This window comes from Marmota flaviventris, chromosome 4, assembly GCF_047511675.1.
Source record: "Marmota flaviventris isolate mMarFla1 chromosome 4, mMarFla1.hap1, whole genome shotgun sequence".
Taxonomy (NCBI): Eukaryota; Metazoa; Chordata; class Mammalia; order Rodentia; family Sciuridae; genus Marmota; species Marmota flaviventris.
In genome coordinates, this window is record NC_092501.1 from 23,996,795 (window position 1) to 24,018,616 (window position 21,822).

Sequence of the window (21,822 nt, forward strand, 5' to 3'; positions counted from 1 at the left end):
GATCCCGCACCCACTGGAGACGATGAACAGAGCCACTGGGGTGAACACACCATCAACCTGTGTGAGGAGGACATGAGAAAACACAGGAAGGAGTTTCCACTTCTGCCTGGAGTAGAGAAGAAAGAACCAGTCAGGTCCCTGGCTGTCGAGAAGGAGGCAGACCAGGAAGCCACATTCCCCGTGGCTGGAGTAGAGAGCTAGGTAGGAACCAGCAGGAGGTAAGGCCGGTAAGCAGCTGGGCTGGACTGGGAAAGGCTTTGCACACCATGCACAGGATGGAGCACACACTGAGGAACCAAAATGTGTCTTTGAGAGGTTTCGTGCCCAGCTGAGGAGGACAAGTGACCCAATCGAATGAGGAGGGAGAGCTTTGCTTCCCCCAACCCATGCCTGAGCTCACAGGAGACGTGATAAGATGACATTAAGGCTTCAATGTGTCAATTGCTTGCAGGTTGCCAGATGACAGTGAAAGACTTGTAAGTTTTCCTTTCAAGTAAATATTGGGACTCACACACACACACATAAACACACACCCAGAAAGGTCACCAAGACAATAGACAACTCCATTCTTACACGTGTCTGTGAACCAACCCAACTCAGGTCAAGGTCTGCCTCTCACTCATGAACACCAAGAGTCATGAATGCCACACCTCAGCAGCAGTCATGAATGCCCCCCAAACCGCAGAAGATACCAAGATCCCAGCAAGAGATGTGCAAATTAAATGCAACCAGCTACTGTAATATAAAACCAGGGGTTTCTTTTATGACATTTTGTTTGTTCATTCATGAAATATGTTTTTTTCCAGGGATAAGCAAAAGGAAATGCTTATTGAGAAAAGATCTGGTCTAGTATTTACCACTTACAGGTTTTGCCTGATAGGAAAGTCAGGGAAGAACCAGCCTTTCTGTTTCTATAATCATTTAAGGTGACAGCAGAGACAGCAATAAAATACCTGTTTGGCTCCTGCTTCCTTTAATAAAACTTTTATTTTCCCATACCTGCAACACTCACTTCTCTGTTCCTAAGTGCTGAGAGCTGATCAGAATCCATCAGCAGAACAAAATGAAACCCCTGTTATATTAAAATGCAATCAACAGTGTGTAAAAGTATCTGTCTGGAATGTAAAACCGTTCGTGCGTTTGGCATTGCTAGGTGCTTTTTTCATAATATATCAAAATTCCGAGTGGTCTCCTTATGTCATAAATTTATGGGCTGTAAACAAGATGTGGCATTAGACGCTGGCAGCAAATGTGAACATCAACAAAATACCTTGGGTCTAATACATTTAGCAGTTATAAATCTGAGCTGTCTCACCCAGGAAAGATGGGAACAACTGCTGTGCACCCAAAATCACATCAAGCAGCATCTTGGAAGGGACCTGAGGTTTCTGCACCCATCAAAGTGCTACTGGTGGCAGGCAGTTGTAATGAGATGGCAGGACACACCATTCAGTCACTGCCCCTGTCATGGTATGATTTTGTGGAAGGTGTTTACAAACTACATACCATCTCATTTGCTTGGAGCATAAAACATATCTCAAGAGCTACCCTTGCAAGAACCTTGTCCATTCCTGCATGGACGACCTGAAGTCTTCTGGCCACAGAGGAAGTAGGCTGTCTCTCTTTCTCTCCCCACCTCGTCCCTGCCACCCTTTCTCAGATAACAGCTCCCCCTTTCTGTCATACTACAGAATCCATTAAGTAAAAGGATGTGGTGCCCTGGAGCGAGGTCCTAATGTAGTACTGAGCTCTGGACCCAAGAGAATTTGTCGTTGGATTATTCACCAAGAATCAAAGTGCTGTCAGATAGATGAGGGATGATTGGGAAGTGACGAGACAGAATCATGGACCTGTTAGGACTAGAAGACAGACACTGCAAACAAGATGGCCCCTTTGGTGCTGATGAAAACAGGACTGGCACAGACTGGGCAAGGGAACACGGATGCAGCAACATCTACAGAGAACATTGACATTGTCATAACCATGATATGCTGACAACGTCCAGAATCCCAAGAAGTCCAAAGAACCTGGTAGCAACTGGAGAAGGAATTTGGGAAGGAACAAAATTTTTCACTTGAGGAGGATACAAGAGGGTGACCGTGACATATGATGACAATTGTTTGTTTACAGGCTTGGAGAAGAAGATTGGGTTGTCCTATCGAGAGGTATATCATCCTAGCAAGCAGGCTAGGCTTGTCCCTCCATCGGGGATTATGTACACACACCACTTTGTAGACCTCACAAAAGTAAGATGAATGTGTCATGGGGCAAAGTTACTAGAATCAGTCCTCCCGCCCCCCCCCCCCGTGTTGGTTTGCAAACTTTAGATGCATGAAATCCAGAGACCTGTGTAGAATGTGATTCAAATTCTTAAGCTGAAAAAGTCAAGAGGCTGAAACTCAACACTGGAGCTGTCATATTTTTCTAAAGAATGTCAAACAGGCTTAATGATAGGCCGAAATTATCCAGTCGGAGCACCACTGCAAGTCATCCTTGGATAACCTCAAATAATAAATCAGGTGGGTATTCTTCCTCTGTTCCCCACTCTTGCCTTAATGGGAAATGCTGGAAGAAAAAGCATCCAGCTCCACAAAGCCTCCAACCAGTGACCCAAAGCCATCCCAACCAGGGATTCCCCATCTGGAGCTCACCCTCCAGAGCAGAAACCTTTTAATCACCCTTCATTCCACCAGCTACCAACTCTGCTGGTCCAGGGCCACAAAACAGGACCCTAATGCCCTTTATTTTATTTTATTTTGATGCTTTTTTTGGCGCTATACGTAGATGCCTGTTGGTGGAGGACATAATTGAAGTAAATACTAACTCACATCAAAGTATTGGTCTTTTGTACAGAAATCACTTATTCGAGAGCAGAATTTTACAGCAGGCAATTAATTCCACCCTGGACTCAGCTATAGGTAATAGTTAATCTCTTGGATAAAGCATCACTTGGGAAACAGAGAATCAATGTCATCCTCCAAGAGAAAGAAATGATTCACCCAATGGATTACCGGGAAGCCTTGATAACGTGGGCCATGAGGCCCCTGGTGAAGCAAGGTTTATAATGAGATCCTTCTGATTCATTCAGCAACAAATAAACCCCATCCCACTGCAGGTTCCAGGGTGGATGAACTGCTCCCATGAAACTGTTTTTGAACAGGGGATAAGGGCAAAGATTTAGGATATTTTCAAGTTTTAAAAAATGTATGTATATTTCTTTATATGTAAATAAAATTTAATGCAGAATTATTCTTTTTCTATCATAAGTTGCAGTTGGAGAAATAAAAGTCTCAGGTAAATATATCAATGACCGTATCTTTTTTTTTTAACCTTATCTCAGTAGTTCTATTTCCATGAAAACCTACCATTAGGTTGCCAAAACTACACATTATTAGATTGAGAGTGTATATTTCTATCTATGGCATCTTAGAATCAAGGAAATGTGATATTAAATCTGTCCAATGCTAGACATACTTTTTTAAGATAGGGACTACATTTGAAAGCTAATATAGCAAAAACTGAGGTGTTCAGTCTCTAATTTGTTATAAACGGTTCCTGTGAGCAGTTCTGAAGCATGCACATTTTCAAAGGAAAAAATACCACCATTGTCTCCTTTTTTAATTCCTTTAGTCACATGAAGTAAAAGGGAAATCCATTGGATCCAAGGGGGAAAGGAAATGATGTCAGGGTTAGTGATGTGTGCAGTGAAACATGTTTGGTTAGAGAATTTGAAATGGTTTAATTATTTGGTATATTTTCTCAGAGTCCTTATGTTAGTAGAAACAGAATATTCTACACTGGCAGATTTGAAGGATATGCCCTCGTAAGATCTATGGAGACAGGTGGTCCCTAGAAGAACAGCTGCAAAATTCTTAGACCCACAGAGGAAAGTGAACATGAACCTGGCTGGGAGCAAACCAAACAAAGCTCTCACACCTGGTAGTTAATGATTCTTCAGGCAGAAAATTCACACATACACAAAGGAACTTCACTAGGAACAGAGAGACAAACTGTCATCTTATAGAAAGACACAACCAGAGAAATGAAAGTTGTGCTCCCTTTGTGTCCAATGAATCAAAATGCATTCTGCTGTCATGTATAACTACCGAGAATAAATTTTAAAAAAAAAATTTTTTTAAAGGCCCAGAGGAGCTGGGAAGGGCTGGGTGAGCGCACAGAGCTGGACCAGGGCTGCAGATGGAAAATCCTGTGAGATCTGAGAGCTCAAGGACTTATTGGGCATCTGGGTATCTTCTCTTTCCATTGATGCAGGACGGCCAGCATAAACACGCTGTTCTGCCTATGTGCCACTCCCTCCCTTGTTCCACTGCAAGCCCTGATGCCTCTTGAGGATGGGTTGGGAAAACCGGCAGTGAAGACCATCAGCAGCCTGGGTTGTCATCCCCGCCCCTGGGTGCCTTCAGTGAGTGGAGACTGTCCCTAGTGGGTCAGTGGACCACTGGTCCACCGTGTCTCTTATAAGGTCTGTACCTTCAGTGTCTCCTTCTCCTTTTCTATTCGCTGCTGTTCCAGATTCAGCTTCACAAGCACAGACTCTTTGGCAGAGATTTCTTCTTTCAGCTGATCTACCTGATGGGTCATAATCTTTAACTTTCTCTTCATTTCTGTTATTTCATCCTAACAAAAAGAAAGAAGAAAGTGAATCAAATAAGCATCACCATCTCTATGGAAGTTCGAGACAAAGTTCTCTTGACCAATTACGATGGGCAATTCTTTTGTATCTTCAATGCCCGTCAACCTCAAAGTACTTCATAGCAATGACTCAAAACAGTCTCATGAGACATATACAAAGTATACATAATGAGTATCACACACACACACACATACAAACACAACCCTTTATTCCTCTCCTTATTAAAGGAACTGGAAGCACAACAAACATCATAGCTAAAATATTTCAAAGCAAAGCTCTGCAATTAAATGACAAGAGTGTACTGCTGCTTCTGATTCTCGGTTGCCATTAGCAGTTTTAAAAATAACAAAGAGGAGAAAGGTAATCCTACAGAATAATTAAAAGAAGGACCATGATCTCCACATCCTATGAAGTTGTGTCATTTCCATTTCCAACCACCTGACAGTTCTGTATGAATCAGTCTTCTTTCCCAGGTGAATTGCACAGGACTGCTTCTTAATCTCATCTTAACTCCTGCCACGAGGGCACCAGAACCTCTTTTAACCCAGGGTGAGCAAGAGTCAAAATGCAAACATATAAATATGTTCTTTACCTGCGCTTCAACCAGGTTTTTGCTGTACAGGTTCCTGTCTGACCTCACAGCTTCATACAGGTTCTGTTGCTGTTTTAACTTAGTCTCCGATTCAGCTATTTTTTTCCTATAGTCAAAAATCTGCATTTCACGGATTTTTATGTCTTCCATGTTCATGAGGACCTGGAGGAAACAGAAGTATAGGAATATGCTTGAATAGCCCATCTGTGCTTACGGTCATGGGACAAATAGAGTTTTGTTTTGTTTTTTTTTTAATCTAAAGGTGGCTGGTAGAGATGCCAGCCATCAGAAAATCTGACTGCGACAATAATCATGGCAGCACAACACAGAAATTCCACCCCGCTGATTAGGTGCAAGCATATATCTCATCTGCACTGCAGTTCTGCTCAATTATGAAGGCTTAACACAGTTATTCTGTGAACACAAGAAAGAAAAAGATGGAAAAATTCTTTCAATTCTGGAAAGTCTCTCCTGACTACCCCACCCACCAAAAACGAAAAGAAAAGAAAAAAAAGCCACAGGCTTATTATACAGAGCTTAAGGGAAAGCACTAGAAAGAGAAGAGATAATTTAGCTGTTTGGCCATACAGGCTACTTTATCACATCAACCACCAGAAAGAAAAGTGGCCTTTAGCCCTTGACAGCAATTGAAACTGTCCTGCCAATGTCAAGGCCATTCCAGCAAGGGAACTCAAAGGACTTCATAAAAATGCAATCTATTGTGCACACAACATTTTTAGGAAAACGGGAAGCCAGCAGGACCACCCCCTTTTGGCAAGTATGAAAATCAGGGCCTGAAATCCCGGCTTCAGTCAATTCCTCTCAACATCAGCTCATAGAGTAGAAAGTACGAGTCTCAGTTGCAAGTCCACAGAAATTCATTTTTTTTTTTTAAAGGACAGACTTCTTTAAAAATTCCTTAAGAAAGCTCAGCCTGGTGGCACACGCCTGTAATCCCAGTGACTTGGGAGGCTGAGGCAGGAGGAGCGTCAGTTCTAGTCCAGCCTCAGCAACTTAGCAAGACACCCTGTTTCAAAACAAAATAAAGAGGCCTAGGGTGTAGCACCCCTGGGTTCAACCCCCAGAAATGCCCAACCCAAAACAAAATCCATTAAGAAGAAAAATGTTAGTGAAGAAAACATTGAATCAATGAAACTAATGTGCCTAATTAATGTTCAATGACTAAAACACATAAGGAGAAAATTCTTATGGAGATTTCATGTCATTTTAGTGGATTTTTCTTAACTCATGGTTATAATTAGAGGAAATAGAGCAATGTGACAGAGAATGGAAGAATGAGGACATACTTGAAGTAACAGCCCTAAAAGGTTCCTCAGAGGAAGTGACATTATGCCTAGAAACTAAAGGTGGATAAGGACCATAGAAGTCTGTTGTTTAAAATATTTACCCTTTATGTCTTTATAGAAGCATCTTCCAAAGTTTTTGTATAAATATTTAAGGAAGGATGGGATTCAATTTTAGTAAATGTCTTTCAATACATATCATTTTGTATTATTTTCTTATTGGAGCAATTAATTTGATATACTTACCAATACATTTTCCATTTAAAAAATCTTAGTTCCTTTATACATAATACAAATTCCATAATTTAAAATAAATTCATAAATGGGAAAAGTACATTTCTTTTATTTGCTTGGCTTTTCCTTTTCCCTTGAACTCCCATAACCACCCCTCTCCATGTAGTATAACTTGGTTAACCATCTAATATGTACCTTTCATATTTTTCTTTTGAGTTTTGCATAATTTATTCAGGCCTACAAATATAACAATAAAAACTCATATTCATCAGGTGCTTCTTCTGAACATGGCATTTTATGGGTATTAACTCATTTAATCATTACAAAAATTCCTGTGAAATGTGATGATTCCTATGAAATGTGATGAAATGTGATGATTCACCTCCCAATTTTGCAAGGACAGAAACTGAGGTAAAAATTTAAAAAAAAAGAAGAAGAAGTAATATTCACCAAGTTGGTCAACGAGTAAGTATACAGCTGCAAGAATTTTTTTTCTTTGTCTTTTGTTTTGCTTTGCTTTGGAGGTTTTGTTTTCTTATTTTTAGGCAAATGGGATCTTGGAATACATGTTTGCACTCTGCTTCTTAGATGTAATAATGCCTTGGAGAAATCATCTGAAATAGCTCCAGTCCATTCCCTTCTAAAGGTGCATAATGTCCCACAATATGAGTGTGACACCCTCTCTTGGCTGTTTCTCTGTGACTATTCACTTGTTTCCACTTTTCTGCCACTTTGAACCAGGTCACAGGAAACACTTTGTACATGTGTTCTCCTTCACCTGTGCTTTTACTTCTGGGGGATGGATTCCCAGGAGTGGAATAGCTGGCTTGAAAAACATATATATTTTTAACTTTAACAATATTGTTAGATTGTTTTCCAAGATGGCAGTAACACTTTACATTTCCACACCACCAGCAAGAGTTTTCTTAATAGAAAACTACCCTCTCAGTTTCAGGATAAACCCTCTTTGGTCATACTGCATAATTCTTTTAATGTACTATTAGATTTGGTCTGACACAATTCCATTTAGGATTCTGCATACATATTCCCAAGTGATATAGCCTATAGCTTTCTTTTTAGTTTTATTTGAATGTCAAGGTCTGTGCAAATTTCATAAAGTGAATGAAGCGTCTTTCTGTTTACACATTCACTCACTCACTCATTTATTCACTCACGTAAGAACATGTACTGAAGACCTTCCTTTTGCAGAAGCTATAAAAGGACAGTTGTTACAAAGAGGAAAAGGACACACCTTCTACGCTCAGGCTCACCTCCAGTGAGTCTGCCAGGCACAGAAGGGTAATCAATGAATGGATACAACCAGTAATTCAGATATTCACATGGTGTTTTGGGAGAACCCAAAACTAGAAAATTAACAGGTAGTTTCTGAGGGTGGACCTATGCATCTTATCCAAGCAGTTAATATTAAAGATCTCCATCACTTGTGAAAACTACCTCTTCATTCTTAGCCCTCAACTATCCCAAGCAATGATTTAACATCAATAAAGCAATGCTTATTGGTGTACCCCCAAATAACATGACACAAAGCATACAATCAGCAGTTTTCTTGAATTCTCTCTCTCTCTCTCTCTCTCTCTCTCACACACACACACACACACACACACACACACACATACACACATAAATTATACCACTATAAGTTATATAGTTATCATCTTATGACAAGAGAATTATCTGATTCATACAAGTTTGAAGGAATTTAATTGTAAAGTAATTAGGTCCACAGTCAATGTTGAAGCTAATTATCTCTCAACTTTTCAGCGGCTTCCACAGGTATTGATTTGATTTTTTTTTTTCTTTTTGTTGGTACTGAGGATTGAACTCAGGGGCACTTAATCCCTGAGCCACATCCCTAACCCTCTTTTATTTTTATTTGAGACAGGGTTTTGGTAAGTTGCTGAGGCTGGCTTTGAAATCACAATTCTCCTGCCTCATCCTCCTGAGCTGCTGGGATATAGGTTGTGCACCACTGTGCCTGGCAGGTATTGATTTTTTTAAGTTTTCTATTTCCCTTTGAATTTGAAGCACATGTTTTCAAGAGAATCATCAACTTCAACCAATTTTTAAAATTTATGGAATTAGAGTTATATAAAATATTTTATAGCTTTTGCTATTATTGTTGTTGTTGTTGTTGTTATTGTTATTTTCTGTTATCATCCAATTGATGTGGAAAGAAAATGGCCTAAGGTAAGAACACATGGACTCAGAGGTGAATGGCTTTGAATTGGTTGATGAGGACCTGAAAGGAACAAGATTACAAAATCAAAGACCAGGAGGTCTGGGGGAAAGATGTATGGATGGAACCAAAAAAAAAAATTTTTTTAATTTTTTAGTTGTAGATGGACACAATATCTTTGTTTTATTTATTTAATTTTATGTGGTGCTGAGGATCGGACCCAGGGCCTCACATGTACTAGGCGAGTGCTCTACCACTGAGCCACAACCCCAGTCCTGGAACCAAAATTTTTAAAAATCTTGTATCTTGTTCCTTCTTCCATCATTTCTTTAATCCACATCTTCAGAATCCTAAAAAATGAGTAGCAGGCAGACCGTTAATGTATCAACACTGGTAATTATGTTAGAAATAAATAAAAAGCCTAAATAAGGTGCCCAACTCTGGATCTGTTGTTTGATTTTTTTTTAAGCACTATCTTAGCCTAAAATTTAGACTTTTTATGGAAAAGACATTGCCTTCTTTAGGGTCAGTGAAACAAATAGATGGAAAATACTTTGAACAGTGTCATCAGCATTCAGCATAGCAAGCAGCACATCAGAGAAGAGAAAAATTGCTTGTTCAGTCATTTTGAGAGATGTTATAACAAGAATAATCCTTTGCACAGGTAGAATAATGCTCCAGAGAAAAAGATGGAGGCAAGGACATTTCTTTTTTGAGCATCCAACTAGCATGGGCCATCTTTTCTGCATACAACAGTGCACAAAATCACACACTTGTTTCTGGTTTCCTGAAGCTGAGGGTAACAAGAACCCATCATGATACCAAGAAGATAGAGGGAATTTAAGTGGCAAATGAAAAAAAAATAACAAGTATTGAAACTAAGGGGAAAGACAATTTACGAGGCAATTTATTTCTAAGTGTCCGGACTCAATTTAGTTTGATGGAGATCATTCAAACCCACGGCACCCAGAAGTTCAAATCCTAAAAATTTAGAAAGCCTGTGGGGTGTTAGTTAAGTAGGGGTCAAATTCCTTATCAATAGACTGTCCCCTGTTAAAAGTGGTGCATCTGAGGCTGCAGGATTGTCAGGGGTGGAGCCGGAGCTTAATTAATTGATGACACTTCCAAATACTTCAAACCAGCTCATGAGATAAATCATACTCCAATATAGGAAGTTTTATTACAGCCAGAGATCTCCTAGCATTTATAGACCCACTTGAAAGAGTCCAGAGAATGCTTACAGTGCAAAATGTTAAAACCACCCGCCAATAGAAGTAAGAATGAAATTAAAAAATCAGTTGGGGCTGGGGCTGGGGCTCATTGCCCGGCATGTGTGAAGCACTGGGGTTGATCCTCAGCACCACATAAAAATAAATAATAAAATAAAAGTTTTGGGAAAAAAAAAAAAACAGTTAATGCCCCTTGGAGACTGTAGCACAGCCAAAACATCATAGAGACTGAGGCTGGATAAGAAAGTAGGTCATTGAATTTGGAACCCTTTAACTTAAATTTGATGAAATATCGGTACAGTGAACTTCTCTCGGAAGTTTTTCTGGCTCAAGGTCAATGGTATGAATGCTGACGATGCATTTACCTTCACGATGAAACTGGAAAACTCCTTCTTTGGAAACAGAAAACACCTATGTGTGCCCATGCATGTGAAATTTTGAAAGTCCCCAGTTTCCCTTGCTTCCTCTATTTATCCTCTATTTTAAATTTAGAGAGACCTATCTATGTTTTGATTTGAGAGAAAGAATACACATTCGTGTCATCATGTAAGTATTTAACATATGGTAATTGAGTCACTTACTAAATGTCAACAGACAATTGTGACAGGTCACATTACATCATACTATATAATACTAGTGCTGAACTAATCAATTTGATTTTCTAGGAATCAAATCCTGTTCTTCAGGAAAGTAGTTATGATGACACAAAAAGTTAAAAGTTGTGCATGTCCCCTTGCTGCCTTCTCCAGAGTGCTACCCGATTAAAGATGCTCTGCATAAAATTCCAATTAGCATCAAAGAAACAGGAGCTTTGTTTCATTATGAAGATATCTATTTATAGACAATATTTCTGCACTGAACATTTGCTTTCCTTGCTTATTTCTAAGACCTTGAAAGCACCACCTCACCTCACCCCTGCCCTGCCCCACAAAGCACAATAACATCTGTGGGGTTGATGCAACAGACTGTCACTGAAGGAGCATGGCACAGTGAAGAACTTGACATCACCATGGGCCATCCCAGTTCTCATGGATTCCTCCAGCCTTCCTGCCCCTGGAAACCCCACTGGTCAGCCTTCCAGAAGAGCCCAGCCCACTGCCTGATGCTGGTGTTTCCTTCCCCTGTCCTTCTGGCAGCCTTTCCCATCTCCTCTCACCTCCTGCTCACCACCCTCACCTCTCCTCCTCACCCCTAGGACTTTTCTTACCTAACTTCGTTTTGCTGTGGTTGATGGGGCCATGACATTCCAACCAAAGCAAGGAAACCCTTGATGGCAGGTTCCCATATTTATTCTCTTTGAGGGAAGCCAAACCTTTTCTCTGCATTTTCTTCTGTTAGGTTGAATCTCATGAAATCATGAATAGTGAGTTACGTTTTATTTACAAATAGCTCTTTCGGAGGGTTCAACTTAAAGGTCCTACCATCGATGTGTTTTATGAGTCAGGACTCTTGCCTGGGGCTCTCAGAAACTGGTCTCTCTCTTTCTGGTTCTAAGGCGTATTTCCCATAGGCTCCGTTAAGCTGTTCTTTCCTTTATTCATCCTTGAGCAACCTGGGAGTTGTTGCCATCTAAGAGCAACACCACAAAGGGTGGGTTTAGCTTGATCCAACTCTAGTAGAATCCACTCTCAAATCTACCACAGGAAACACAGTGAAGTGCAAGATCCCCAGTCCACCTCCCGATTTCTAGTATTCCTTCATTTAGAGAAATTGTAGGAGCCCATTCCAATTCCCTTTACTCTGAGCTGCTATAGCAAATGGATAACTGTCACTCCTAGAGTGCCCTCCATCCAAGGCGGCTTCTCTCCATCCTGTCACCCCTCTAAGCTGTGCTCCTCAAAACACCCTTAGCCACATCGATTCCCACACTTCCTGCCCACATGCTCTCTGGGCTGGCTACGGTCCTGTCTAGTTGGGCACAAACAGTTGAATCAAAGGAAGGTGGGACATGATGGCCAATTTCATGCGTCAACTTGACTAGCCACAAGGTGCCCAGATTAAACATCATTTCTGGGTGCATCTGTAAAGGGGAGGGGTTCCAGAGGAGATTCGCATTTTATTCAGTGGACTCAGTAAAGTAGGTTACCCTCCCCCATGTGGGTGGGCATCACCCAGTCCACTTGGTGGGCTGAACGGATCAGAAGGGAGATGAGTGAGGAGCTCTCCCTACCTGCCTGCTTGAGCTAGGACACCTCATCTCAACCTTGCTCACCCTCCTACTGGGGTTCAATATGGGCTCCCTGGTTTTCAGGCCTCAGGCTCAGACTGATCTACACCACCAGCTTTCCCGGGCCTCCGGCTTGCAGAGGGCACAGCTGGGGACTTCTCAGTCCCCATAATCACATGAACCAATCCTCCTATTTGTTCTGTTTCCCTGAAGATCCCTGACTCAAGCACAGAGTGACACCTGACCCACGCCCAATACAGACCCCGAGCTGGGGAAGGGGCAGATGGCAGGGGAAAGCTCTGGAGCACCTTCCCACCTCTTCTCAGGTCGTCTCTTTGATGAAGAAAATGCAAGGGACCATGAGTGGAGCCCTAGGCTTTTCTCAACTCACCTCTGTTGGCTTTCAAATTATCACCCGTCTCTTACATTTCAACATCAGGCTTTATGTGGTCCTAGTGTTCGATGCTGTTAAAAACGTCTCATTTACACCTGCACCTTATTGACATTTTATAAGGAGTTGAAATAGCTCCATTCAAATGCCACTCTGAGAAATAACTCTGGATTATTTATCAAACAAATTGATTTATCATTTACCTAACACTTACTATGTGCTAAAGATTCTTCTAAGCACTTTACAAATGTTACTTCATTTAACCTTCACGACCACCTCAATGACGTGTGCCTCCAACCCTTTTTGTGTGCATACACACAAAATTGGGGTTAAATTATATATGATTAAGTTTACACTGTATTTCTCATATTCATGTTATGAACAAGTTCTCCACTTAAACATATTTTCAAACAATGATTATAAGCAACTTAATATTGCATCAAATAAATGTAGCACAATTTAACTTAAAAAAAAAAAAACATTTGGGCTGATTCCTGTTTTTGATGACTATAAATTATGCTTTGAAGAATATTCTTTTTTTAAAACCTTTGCATTTCTTATTTTTTTCTCTTAGGTTTGGTTTTGATAACAGAAATTTACAGGTCAAAAGAATAAACTTGGAACAATGTATACTCATTTTAGAAGTAAATGAAAATGTCAGTTTCATTATTCCTCAATGTCCTACAAATAGAAAATATGAAAGAGAGCTTTTTATTTGCAGGAATGCAGGGATGTGTGTGTGTGTGTGTGTGTGTGTGTGTGTGTGTGTGTGTGTTGGTGTGTGTGGACGGTAAAAAAAAGAAAGATGGAGAGGGGGCAAAAAGTCCTTCGTAAGAAGTCCAGAGATGACATCAGTTGCTGCAGCAAATGATAGATGGTGTCAGGGGCTAAGGAAAAGATAGAACTATTGTAGTGGATTAGCAATATTGTAAGAACTTGTGCTTAAATTGTTCTGGTGTCCACTTCAACACCAGAAATTGTGAAAAACAGTTGACAGTAAAACTTGGTACCAGGACCTCATCTTTACAAGGAAGCAGGGGGAAAAACATGCAGTCCTGTATTCCAACTAGTAGCAGCATTCTTTTTACCTTTCATCATCTACCCATTTGTTTAATAAACACTTGTTTAGTGCCTACTATGTGCCAAGATGTTAGAAATAAAGAAATGAAGGAAATAAATTTATTGAGCTCAAGAGCCGATCATAAAGCAGAGGGAACAAAAATGCAGATAAGTAACTACTCTGGAGGTTGGTAGGTGCTAATCCAGAGACATCGGCAAACACATCAAGTAGGCAGTAACCAGCTGTCCCCAGAGAGTCAAAGGAGGATTGCTGAGCACTTGAGTTAGGTCTTGAGGGATGACTAGGAGTTTGCCATATAGAAAAGGGGAAAAAGGACTTTCAGGGAGAGCTTGGAGCTCTGTCCCATATTCAGAGTGCCTAACTGCTGTGCCACGTATGAGCTACAGGTGTGTGCCTAAATATTAGTCCACTCCACCCAAAGGACAGCCATGTGGGACTAGGCGGTTGGCGTCCCTGGGCTCGTCCCTCTGTCTCTGAACAACCCCTACTCCCATGAACCACAGACATGAAATTTTCTTCATGTGCTGTGATACGAAAAATGTTAGGTTCACAGCCCCAGGGAGCCAAGAGGTGACAGAGCTTGGCAGGGTAGCAGAGTAAGCCTGGAGTAAAGGGGACACGAAGCAGGGCTGCAGCTGACCCTCATGGGACATTAACATGAGCAAAAAATAAATAAATAAATAGACCTTTGTTGCTATAACCTAATGTAACTTAATGTAAACCAATGTCCTGGTCCAAGCTCTGGAACAGGAAGACCACAAGCTCTCTAGGAGTCACTAAATCAATCAACGGGGCTTATCAGATGATTAAGTAAGAAGCAAATACATTGTCCTCTAATGGCTCCTAATCAGAACTGCAAGAGTCTTCTGGGAATCTTGGTCCAGTTCTGCTGGAGCCAGACAGAGCACAGGTACCAGCACCATCCCCCCCAAGAAGCTTCTGTAAATGTCTGCCCAGCATTTGTTGAGCCTGAGTGGTAAGACATTGATTTCCTATCACTAAAGCTTGTTCCCCGCTTTCTTTGTGTCTGTAATTCAAATGCCGGCCATCCCCTGTCATCTTTGAGATTTCACTCCAAAAGACAAAACAAAGCTTAAATGCAAAAGCTTTGGTAGAATGCACTGTGGATTTCACTGGAGAGAAGGAGAGAGCTCACAATGCACAGCAGAGGTTTTGGTGGTGGGGGGGGGGGGATACTGCTCACATGAGTCTTTTCCCCACAATCTCTTCTCAGCCTCACAGCTATAACCCTCACTACTCCCCAGTCCGGCAACCCCATCTCCAGACCTCTGCCTGGAACATCTAGGAGTTTGGAGGGTACTAGTTAAACGACTCAGGCACAACACCCACCAGGTGCTAGGACAGTTGGTTAAAGCAAAACCCACATCCTGAAGTCCTTGTCATCCATATGGCCTTGAGCCTTCTCCCTTAAGTAGTTGACAAGAAAAGGAGTTCTAGAACTCAGTTACCACGTGTGCATCTCTACCCGTGGTGGGATTTTACAATTACAATGTTACTAAAATAAAAATGGCCCTTGAAAATGTGACCCACCTGGCTAATGCCAGTCATCAATGGGGTCTCAATTTGAGCCAGGAGAGTTCCGTGACAGATGGGGAGAAGAGAGGGTTGAGAGATGATGCTGCTGGCAGCCCTGGGATGGGGGACCAATTCGGGGTGGCTGCACAGGAGGACAACAGGAAAGAGGCAGATGCCCACAGGATGGAGGGGGGGTGTGGAGAGCCGAGGTGGGAGGACACCAAGCACGAGCACTTGTCCATTTCAAAATCTGGCCCAGGAGGGCTCCGGGGTGGCTTTTATTCTGTCCACATCCTTCCTCTTACAAGTGCGTGCAAGCCACGGCAGAAAGCTGAGCAAACCGTCCTTGCCGCCTCCTGTCAGGACCAGAGCTGCAGAGGGAGAACGCGCCCCGCGCCCCCGCTCGCCCCGCAGTGCCCAGGGGCTCACCTTTTGGGTCAGGTCGCTGGCCTCGTTGATGTACCGGTCGCGCTCCTTCTCCAGCTGGAAGATGATCTTCCTCTGCTTCTGGGCCTCGTCCTTGTAGCTCTGGATCTCCTCCTCCAGGTTCCTCTTGGTCTGCTCGTGGAGTTTCACCAGGTCTATCTGCTTCTGGGTGGCATTGACCGCCTTGAGCATGTTCTAAAATCGGGAGAGCGAAGCAGCCACGTCACTCCTGATGTTTGAGGATTCAGGGTTCCGTTCACCTCCTATCTCATCCCTGAAATAATTAGATGCCTTGTCTTTGGTATGAATGAAATAATCCTATTCTCTATGGACTATAAAGAGCCTACTGTGTTAATTTGGCCCAAGGCACTTTAAATACTCCTACAGATGCAGTAGGCAAACCAGCATCCCTAAGAAGCAGGCTCTATGTTTCTCCTATTTTAAGGGGAGAAGCAAAGACTGAGGGTGTTAAGCTACTTGTCTACAAGTTCATGTGACAGGGACGTGGCACGGCCACGTCCATAGCTGGCTGACCCCAAAGTCTATGCTTTTAACCCTCATCACAGCTCCAGTCTTTATCTAGCGAGGTTACAACAATTGAACCCAATCATATAACTCAGACTTTGACCATGAAGGGAAAAAAATCTGTTTTTAAAAATGCAGATGCCGGCCGGGTGGAGTGGCACAGGCCTATAATCCCAGCTGCTCAAGTGGCTGAGGCAGGAGGAGTTTAAGGCCAGCCTCAGCAAAAAGCAAGGCACTAAGCAATTCAGTGAGACCCTATCTCTAAATAAAATACAAAATAGAGCTGGAGATATGGCTCAGTGGTTGAGTGCCCCTGAGTTCAATCCCGGGTACCAAAAAAAAAAAAAAAATGCAGATGCCTAGAATTAGTATATATTAGTATATTTTACCACAATAAAAAATTATATGTGTGTGTGTGTGTGTGTGTGTGGTTGTGTGTGTGTATTTTTTTTTAAGCGTGGATGCCCATGTCCTAGCTCCAGCATTTCTGATTTGGTGGATCTAGAATGGGACACAGGCACCTACATTTTTAGGGGGGGAAGTTATGTGTTGATCTCCAGTACCAAAATGGAAACATGCCTCGGGGCTGCCCAATATCCTCTAATGTGGAGTGAACAGCCGTGCATCCCAGCAGCCATGCTCAACAGGAGGGTCCACCTCCTGGGAAGGGGACATGGGGGAGGTGCAGAGAAATGGAGGGCCAGACAGAGTCGAAAAGAGGGAAGATGTGATCCACGCAGGATACAGAGATGTGTGGAAATGTCACGGTGAAACCCATTAATTTGTACAATTAATACCAGTTAATGAATGAAAGAAAGGAGGGAAGGAGGGAGGAAAAAAGGAAGGGTGAGTTCATCACACTAGCCACAACTGAATGACCCTGCCAGGGACTTTTGAAATAGAGCCTTCATTAGTCTCTCTCTCTCTCTCTGCGCGTGTGTGTTTGTGTGGTGCTGGGGATCAGACCCAGTGCCTGTGCCTCTTAGGCAGACAATCTACCACTGAGCTGCACCCCCAGTCCTAGGCTTTCTCTGTAGAAGAGGAAAAATTGGCAGCTGTTGGTCATGGCCATATGGACTGGCAAACAGAGAGACAGTCTTCCCCGGGAGGAAGCAGGAACTCTGCAGGAAGTCTAGTGGTGAGGAGAGAAGCCTTTCTTCCCAAGAACTGGTTCCAGGCCAGGATCCTCTCATTTCCTGAGGCCCCTGTATCCTGAAGCTTCTTACAGTTCCTTCTCAAATCTGTAGCTAACCCAGACTTGCAGCTAGGTCCAAAATCCACTCCCCTCTAAACAGGTCAAATACCCGCCCATAAAACATTGGTTGTGTAATGACATAGAAAACAGAAAAGGTCAACTTTGTTTGCAGGTGTTTGATAGACATTTATTCTGTAAAAGACAGACACTTTGACACAACAATGAAAGAACCACAAAATCTCCATGTTGCTGCCTGTCAAAACTATGTCATTCATTCTTTCAGTGAAGATGGCATTTCAAATCAGTGAGGAAAGAATTTATTATCAATACAGGTTGATTGCATACCTGCAGAGCCCAGTGCTAAGATTACAATGGCCAGGAAAAATAATTAGAAAATACACCCTTCCCTAAAGGAGGAAACAACATTAATTAAAGCAAACAAATGAATGTAAAACTGCTGTTGTGCTACATGTCCTATTGTGACATAAAACCTATTAGTTGTTTACCAATATATAAAAAATAAAAATGAATTAAATGTTGTGCATGTTAAAAATTAATTTAAAAGCTGGTTATAGTGGTGCACACTTGTAATCCCAGCAACTCGGGAGGCTGAGGCAGGAGGATCACAAGTTTGGGGGCAGCCTCAGCAATTTAGCGAGATCAAAGGCAAATTATCAATACCCTGTCTCAAAATAAAAAATAAAAAGGACTGATGAGGTAGCTCAGTGGTAAAGCACCCACCAAGTGCAATCCTCAGTACCAAAATCAAAAATAATTAATTTAAAAATCTAAATCCAATAGTATGATTAATATGTATACATATATAGCTTAATGGAATAATTTCCAGGATTATAGGGGGAAAGAATTTGAATGATTTTCTTAATAAGAGCCTAGCATGAAAAGAAGCAATCTCCTGCTATTTCCGGAGATTTCCTAAGTAGTCTACTTTAAAGGGAAGCATAGTTTGTTTTGTTCACATTTATTCAATTCTGGGAAACCTAAAGGAAAGGAATGATTCAAGTCAGAGTGAACAAAGGCTACTTCTACTGTGATGAGGTCACACTGTCCTGGTCACCCCTGCACACCTGTGGCTTCCCAGGAAACCCTTGGGCAGGAAAGTTTGCCCTAAATCCTTGAAAGTAGTCCATCTAAATGACTGTCAGTGGACTCCTCTGGAAGGAAGAAAGAGAGGGCCCTGCCTTCAGTGGAGAGCCTCCAGGTCTTTAGGCTTCCCCAACCCCTCAGCTCTGGACCTCTACAATAACCTCAAGAGACCGGAGGGACAAGGCCCCAAAACAAAAACCTACAACAATCCAGCAAGGATAGATGGAGGAGAGGTTAGACTTTTTCTATAACTGTCTGCCATTTTCATCCCTAAGCCTTCAAAGTAAAAATCTAATTAGTCCTTGCACTTATAATTTTTGGATTAGCCTAAATTGTAGATTATAGATATTAAATTCAGAAATTTTGATCAACGGCTTAAGATGCCAAATAACACACCAGTAATGAAAACAGAATCTGCAAAACACTCTGAAATCCCCGCTGGTTTATATGCTAATTCTCCAAAGTCCCTTTGTGCTCTCCCCTGATAATGCAGTTTCCATTCAGGGCCAGAGAATGGTAGACTGTGAGCAGCTGCTTAGGGGGAAATTGAGCACTATTATTTAGTCTAATCTACCTTTGTTTGCCTCAGAGTTTTCTTTCCCCATTCAACTGGTTGCAGGCAGATATAATAGCACTAAAGAAAGACATTTATTCGCCATTGTTACTGTAACAAACTCACCTTATTTAGTATTTCCCTCTCTCTCAGAAGCTCATCCATGGCTTTCTTATCAAGTTCTGCTTGTTTCTTTGAAGCCTCCACCTCTAAATCGTCAGGGAGAAAAATAATAATAAATGCAGGGTCAGCTTAAGAGAGAATCTGCCAAAGTCGTACAAAAACAGCTTTATGTGTTTGTCTGTAGCTATAAAACCACTATTAGTTGAGTGATATGTGATCTTCATTTTAACTCAGTGAGGAGTCATCCCCACACACACACTAAAAAGAAAAAAAAAAATTGAGGCTTAGACAGATTAAGCCAGATGAGAAGATTCTCAGCCAAGAGGTGACAGGGTTAAGATGAGAAGCTTGGCTTCTCTGACTTCAAAAAGTCCTTGCTCTTTAAATCGTTTTTATTATATCAGTAAGTAGAAAAACAGGTAAACAAAAGGGAAAAAATATATTCAACCAGAATCTACTTAAGATTTTGGAATTTCACTTTTTCCTATGAAAATATGCATGTAAATGTAAACAAATATACAAACACACACGCTGAAAGGGAACCATACTAGACACGTTATTTTGTAGCTTGCTTTTATAATTAACAAATATAAACTAAATGCCTTTCCTTATTATACACATGCATTACACTTTTTTTAATAACTCCATGGTTTTTCATTACATAATAAAATGCATAATTTATTTTGCCAAGCCTCCATTTTAAAATTTAAGTTGTTTTTTTGTTTTTTTTAATGATTATAACCAATGACCTTGTTAAAGTGCTTGTTCATTTGCTCCTCTAATGGAGGAAGTCCTGGATTTTTTTTAAATTTCTTTTTTATATGTAGATGGACACAGTACCTTTATTTTATTTAGTTATATGTGGTGCTGAGGATCGAACCCAGTCCTGATACATGCTAGGCCAGCGCTCTACCACTGAGCTATAACGCTAGCCCTTGGATTTTTTTCTTTTTAAGATATTTCTCGATTTTACTGGGGAGATCCAACATGGCGGCGGGCGGGGAGGCAGCACTTTCAGTACCTCCTCAATAACAGGGTCAGAGAGACGCATGGATACGCTTAGATTCTACCTGCTGAGAAACTCCTAGCAAAATTCCACTGAAGAGAGACCGGCCGGGAATTAGTAGGATTTTTGGAGGTGACAGTTTGCCCCAGACAAGTGAATCTCCGCCACGCAGCGCAGAGGTCCAGACCTGCCAGCCGTTGCCCGCGCAACTCAGCGACCTTCGGCCGCTGGCCCCCACCTGCCCGCGGCCCCCGCGACTGGGCGGCTAGCCTCCGAGGCGCAGCTCAGCAGGAGCGGCACAGGGACTATAGGAAGAGGTCTCTAGCCAAGCCTTCATGAAATAGTGAACCGGGAACTGAAACCAACCAGAGACAGACCAGTCCCACCCCTCCCTTCCGACACTCCAGCAAGGAGCCTAGGGCCCGCCATAGCAGAGAGGTGACGTCACCGGAGTTCGGCCAATGGAATTCCTTCCCAGCGGAATCCACTTTAGCAGGTGTGTGACTCCCACCCCCTCCAGATACAAGCAGCCGGGAAACCTCGGGAATCTCTCTGGGGGCGTGTCTGTAGGGAAGCAGAGGGGATTCCCGATCCCCAACTCCCCTTACTACCAGCGGCGACACCCAAGGTCTTAGCTGCCAGTTTCCAGGGGCGTGCCCACCAAAGGGGTCCGGAAAAATTAAACTGTTGGTTCCCAGATCACAGCTCCCCAGCACTGGGGCTTAGATGAATGACAGAGAGAGTGCTCAGTCGTTCGGGAAATAGGACACGCGGTGGGGCTGCAAGTATAACCAGATCCTTGGGGAACCGCCTCAGGTGAACAGGACCTGGCTGGCTGGCTGGCAGGAGGAAGTGGGGGAGGGGCCGGAGAAGTGAAACAGCTCTGGACTAACAGGATTGAGAGACTCCCAGGAGCCGCCTTACAGGGATTGCGGTCGGCACATAGAGGGCAGAAGCTCGGCTCGGAGGGCACAGCTCCGCCTACTGGAAGAGAAGAAAATGGATCTCTAAGACTTCAATTTTTTTTTCTCTCTTTTTTCTTTTCTCCCCTTTTCCTTCTTTCTTTCTTTCCTGTTTCAAATTTTATTGTTCTTTCCATTCTCCTCTAATCTCTCTCTCTCTCTCCTTCTTTCTTTTTAAGAGCACCTTCCTTCCCCTACCCCCCAACTTTCATCCCTAGCATTATGTCTTCCATTAAGTGTAATTGTCTAAATGCAAATAGGTGAATGTTTCAAGGCTGTCTATAGGGCTCCTAAATACCTAGCTACTACCAAACACCCTGATCCAATCACCTGTTAATATCCCCCTTCAGTAGAGCAATCTTCCAAAGTAGCCAAGACATACTAACCCTCATACCATCATAGCACCTAACTTAAACATAAAGTCCTAAGACCAAACAACAGATCACTATATGCATACAGAATTCGGAAGCCTTTTATGAATTGAATGAATCAGCTTTAAAGTACAATAAAGCCCAACATTTCTAGGCATAGTCTCCCACCACA

The 21,822-nt window shown here is 42.2% G+C and overlaps 1 protein-coding gene across 1 annotated transcript in view; it reads right to left on the bottom strand.

Moving 5' to 3' along the window:
- Window positions 1-21,822, bottom strand: part of Cfap58 (cilia and flagella associated protein 58) — a 127,908-nt gene that overhangs the window by 54,636 nt on the left and 51,450 nt on the right. Inside the window, exons 10-13 of the mRNA XM_071611701.1 lie at window positions 19,315-19,397; window positions 15,815-16,006; window positions 5,247-5,408; window positions 4,492-4,638 (exon numbers count right to left, since the gene is read on the bottom strand). Coding sequence (XP_071467802.1) covers window positions 4,492-4,638; window positions 5,247-5,408; window positions 15,815-16,006; window positions 19,315-19,397 — 584 coding nt within the window. The remainder of the gene's footprint in view (window positions 1-4,491; window positions 4,639-5,246; window positions 5,409-15,814; window positions 16,007-19,314; window positions 19,398-21,822) is intronic.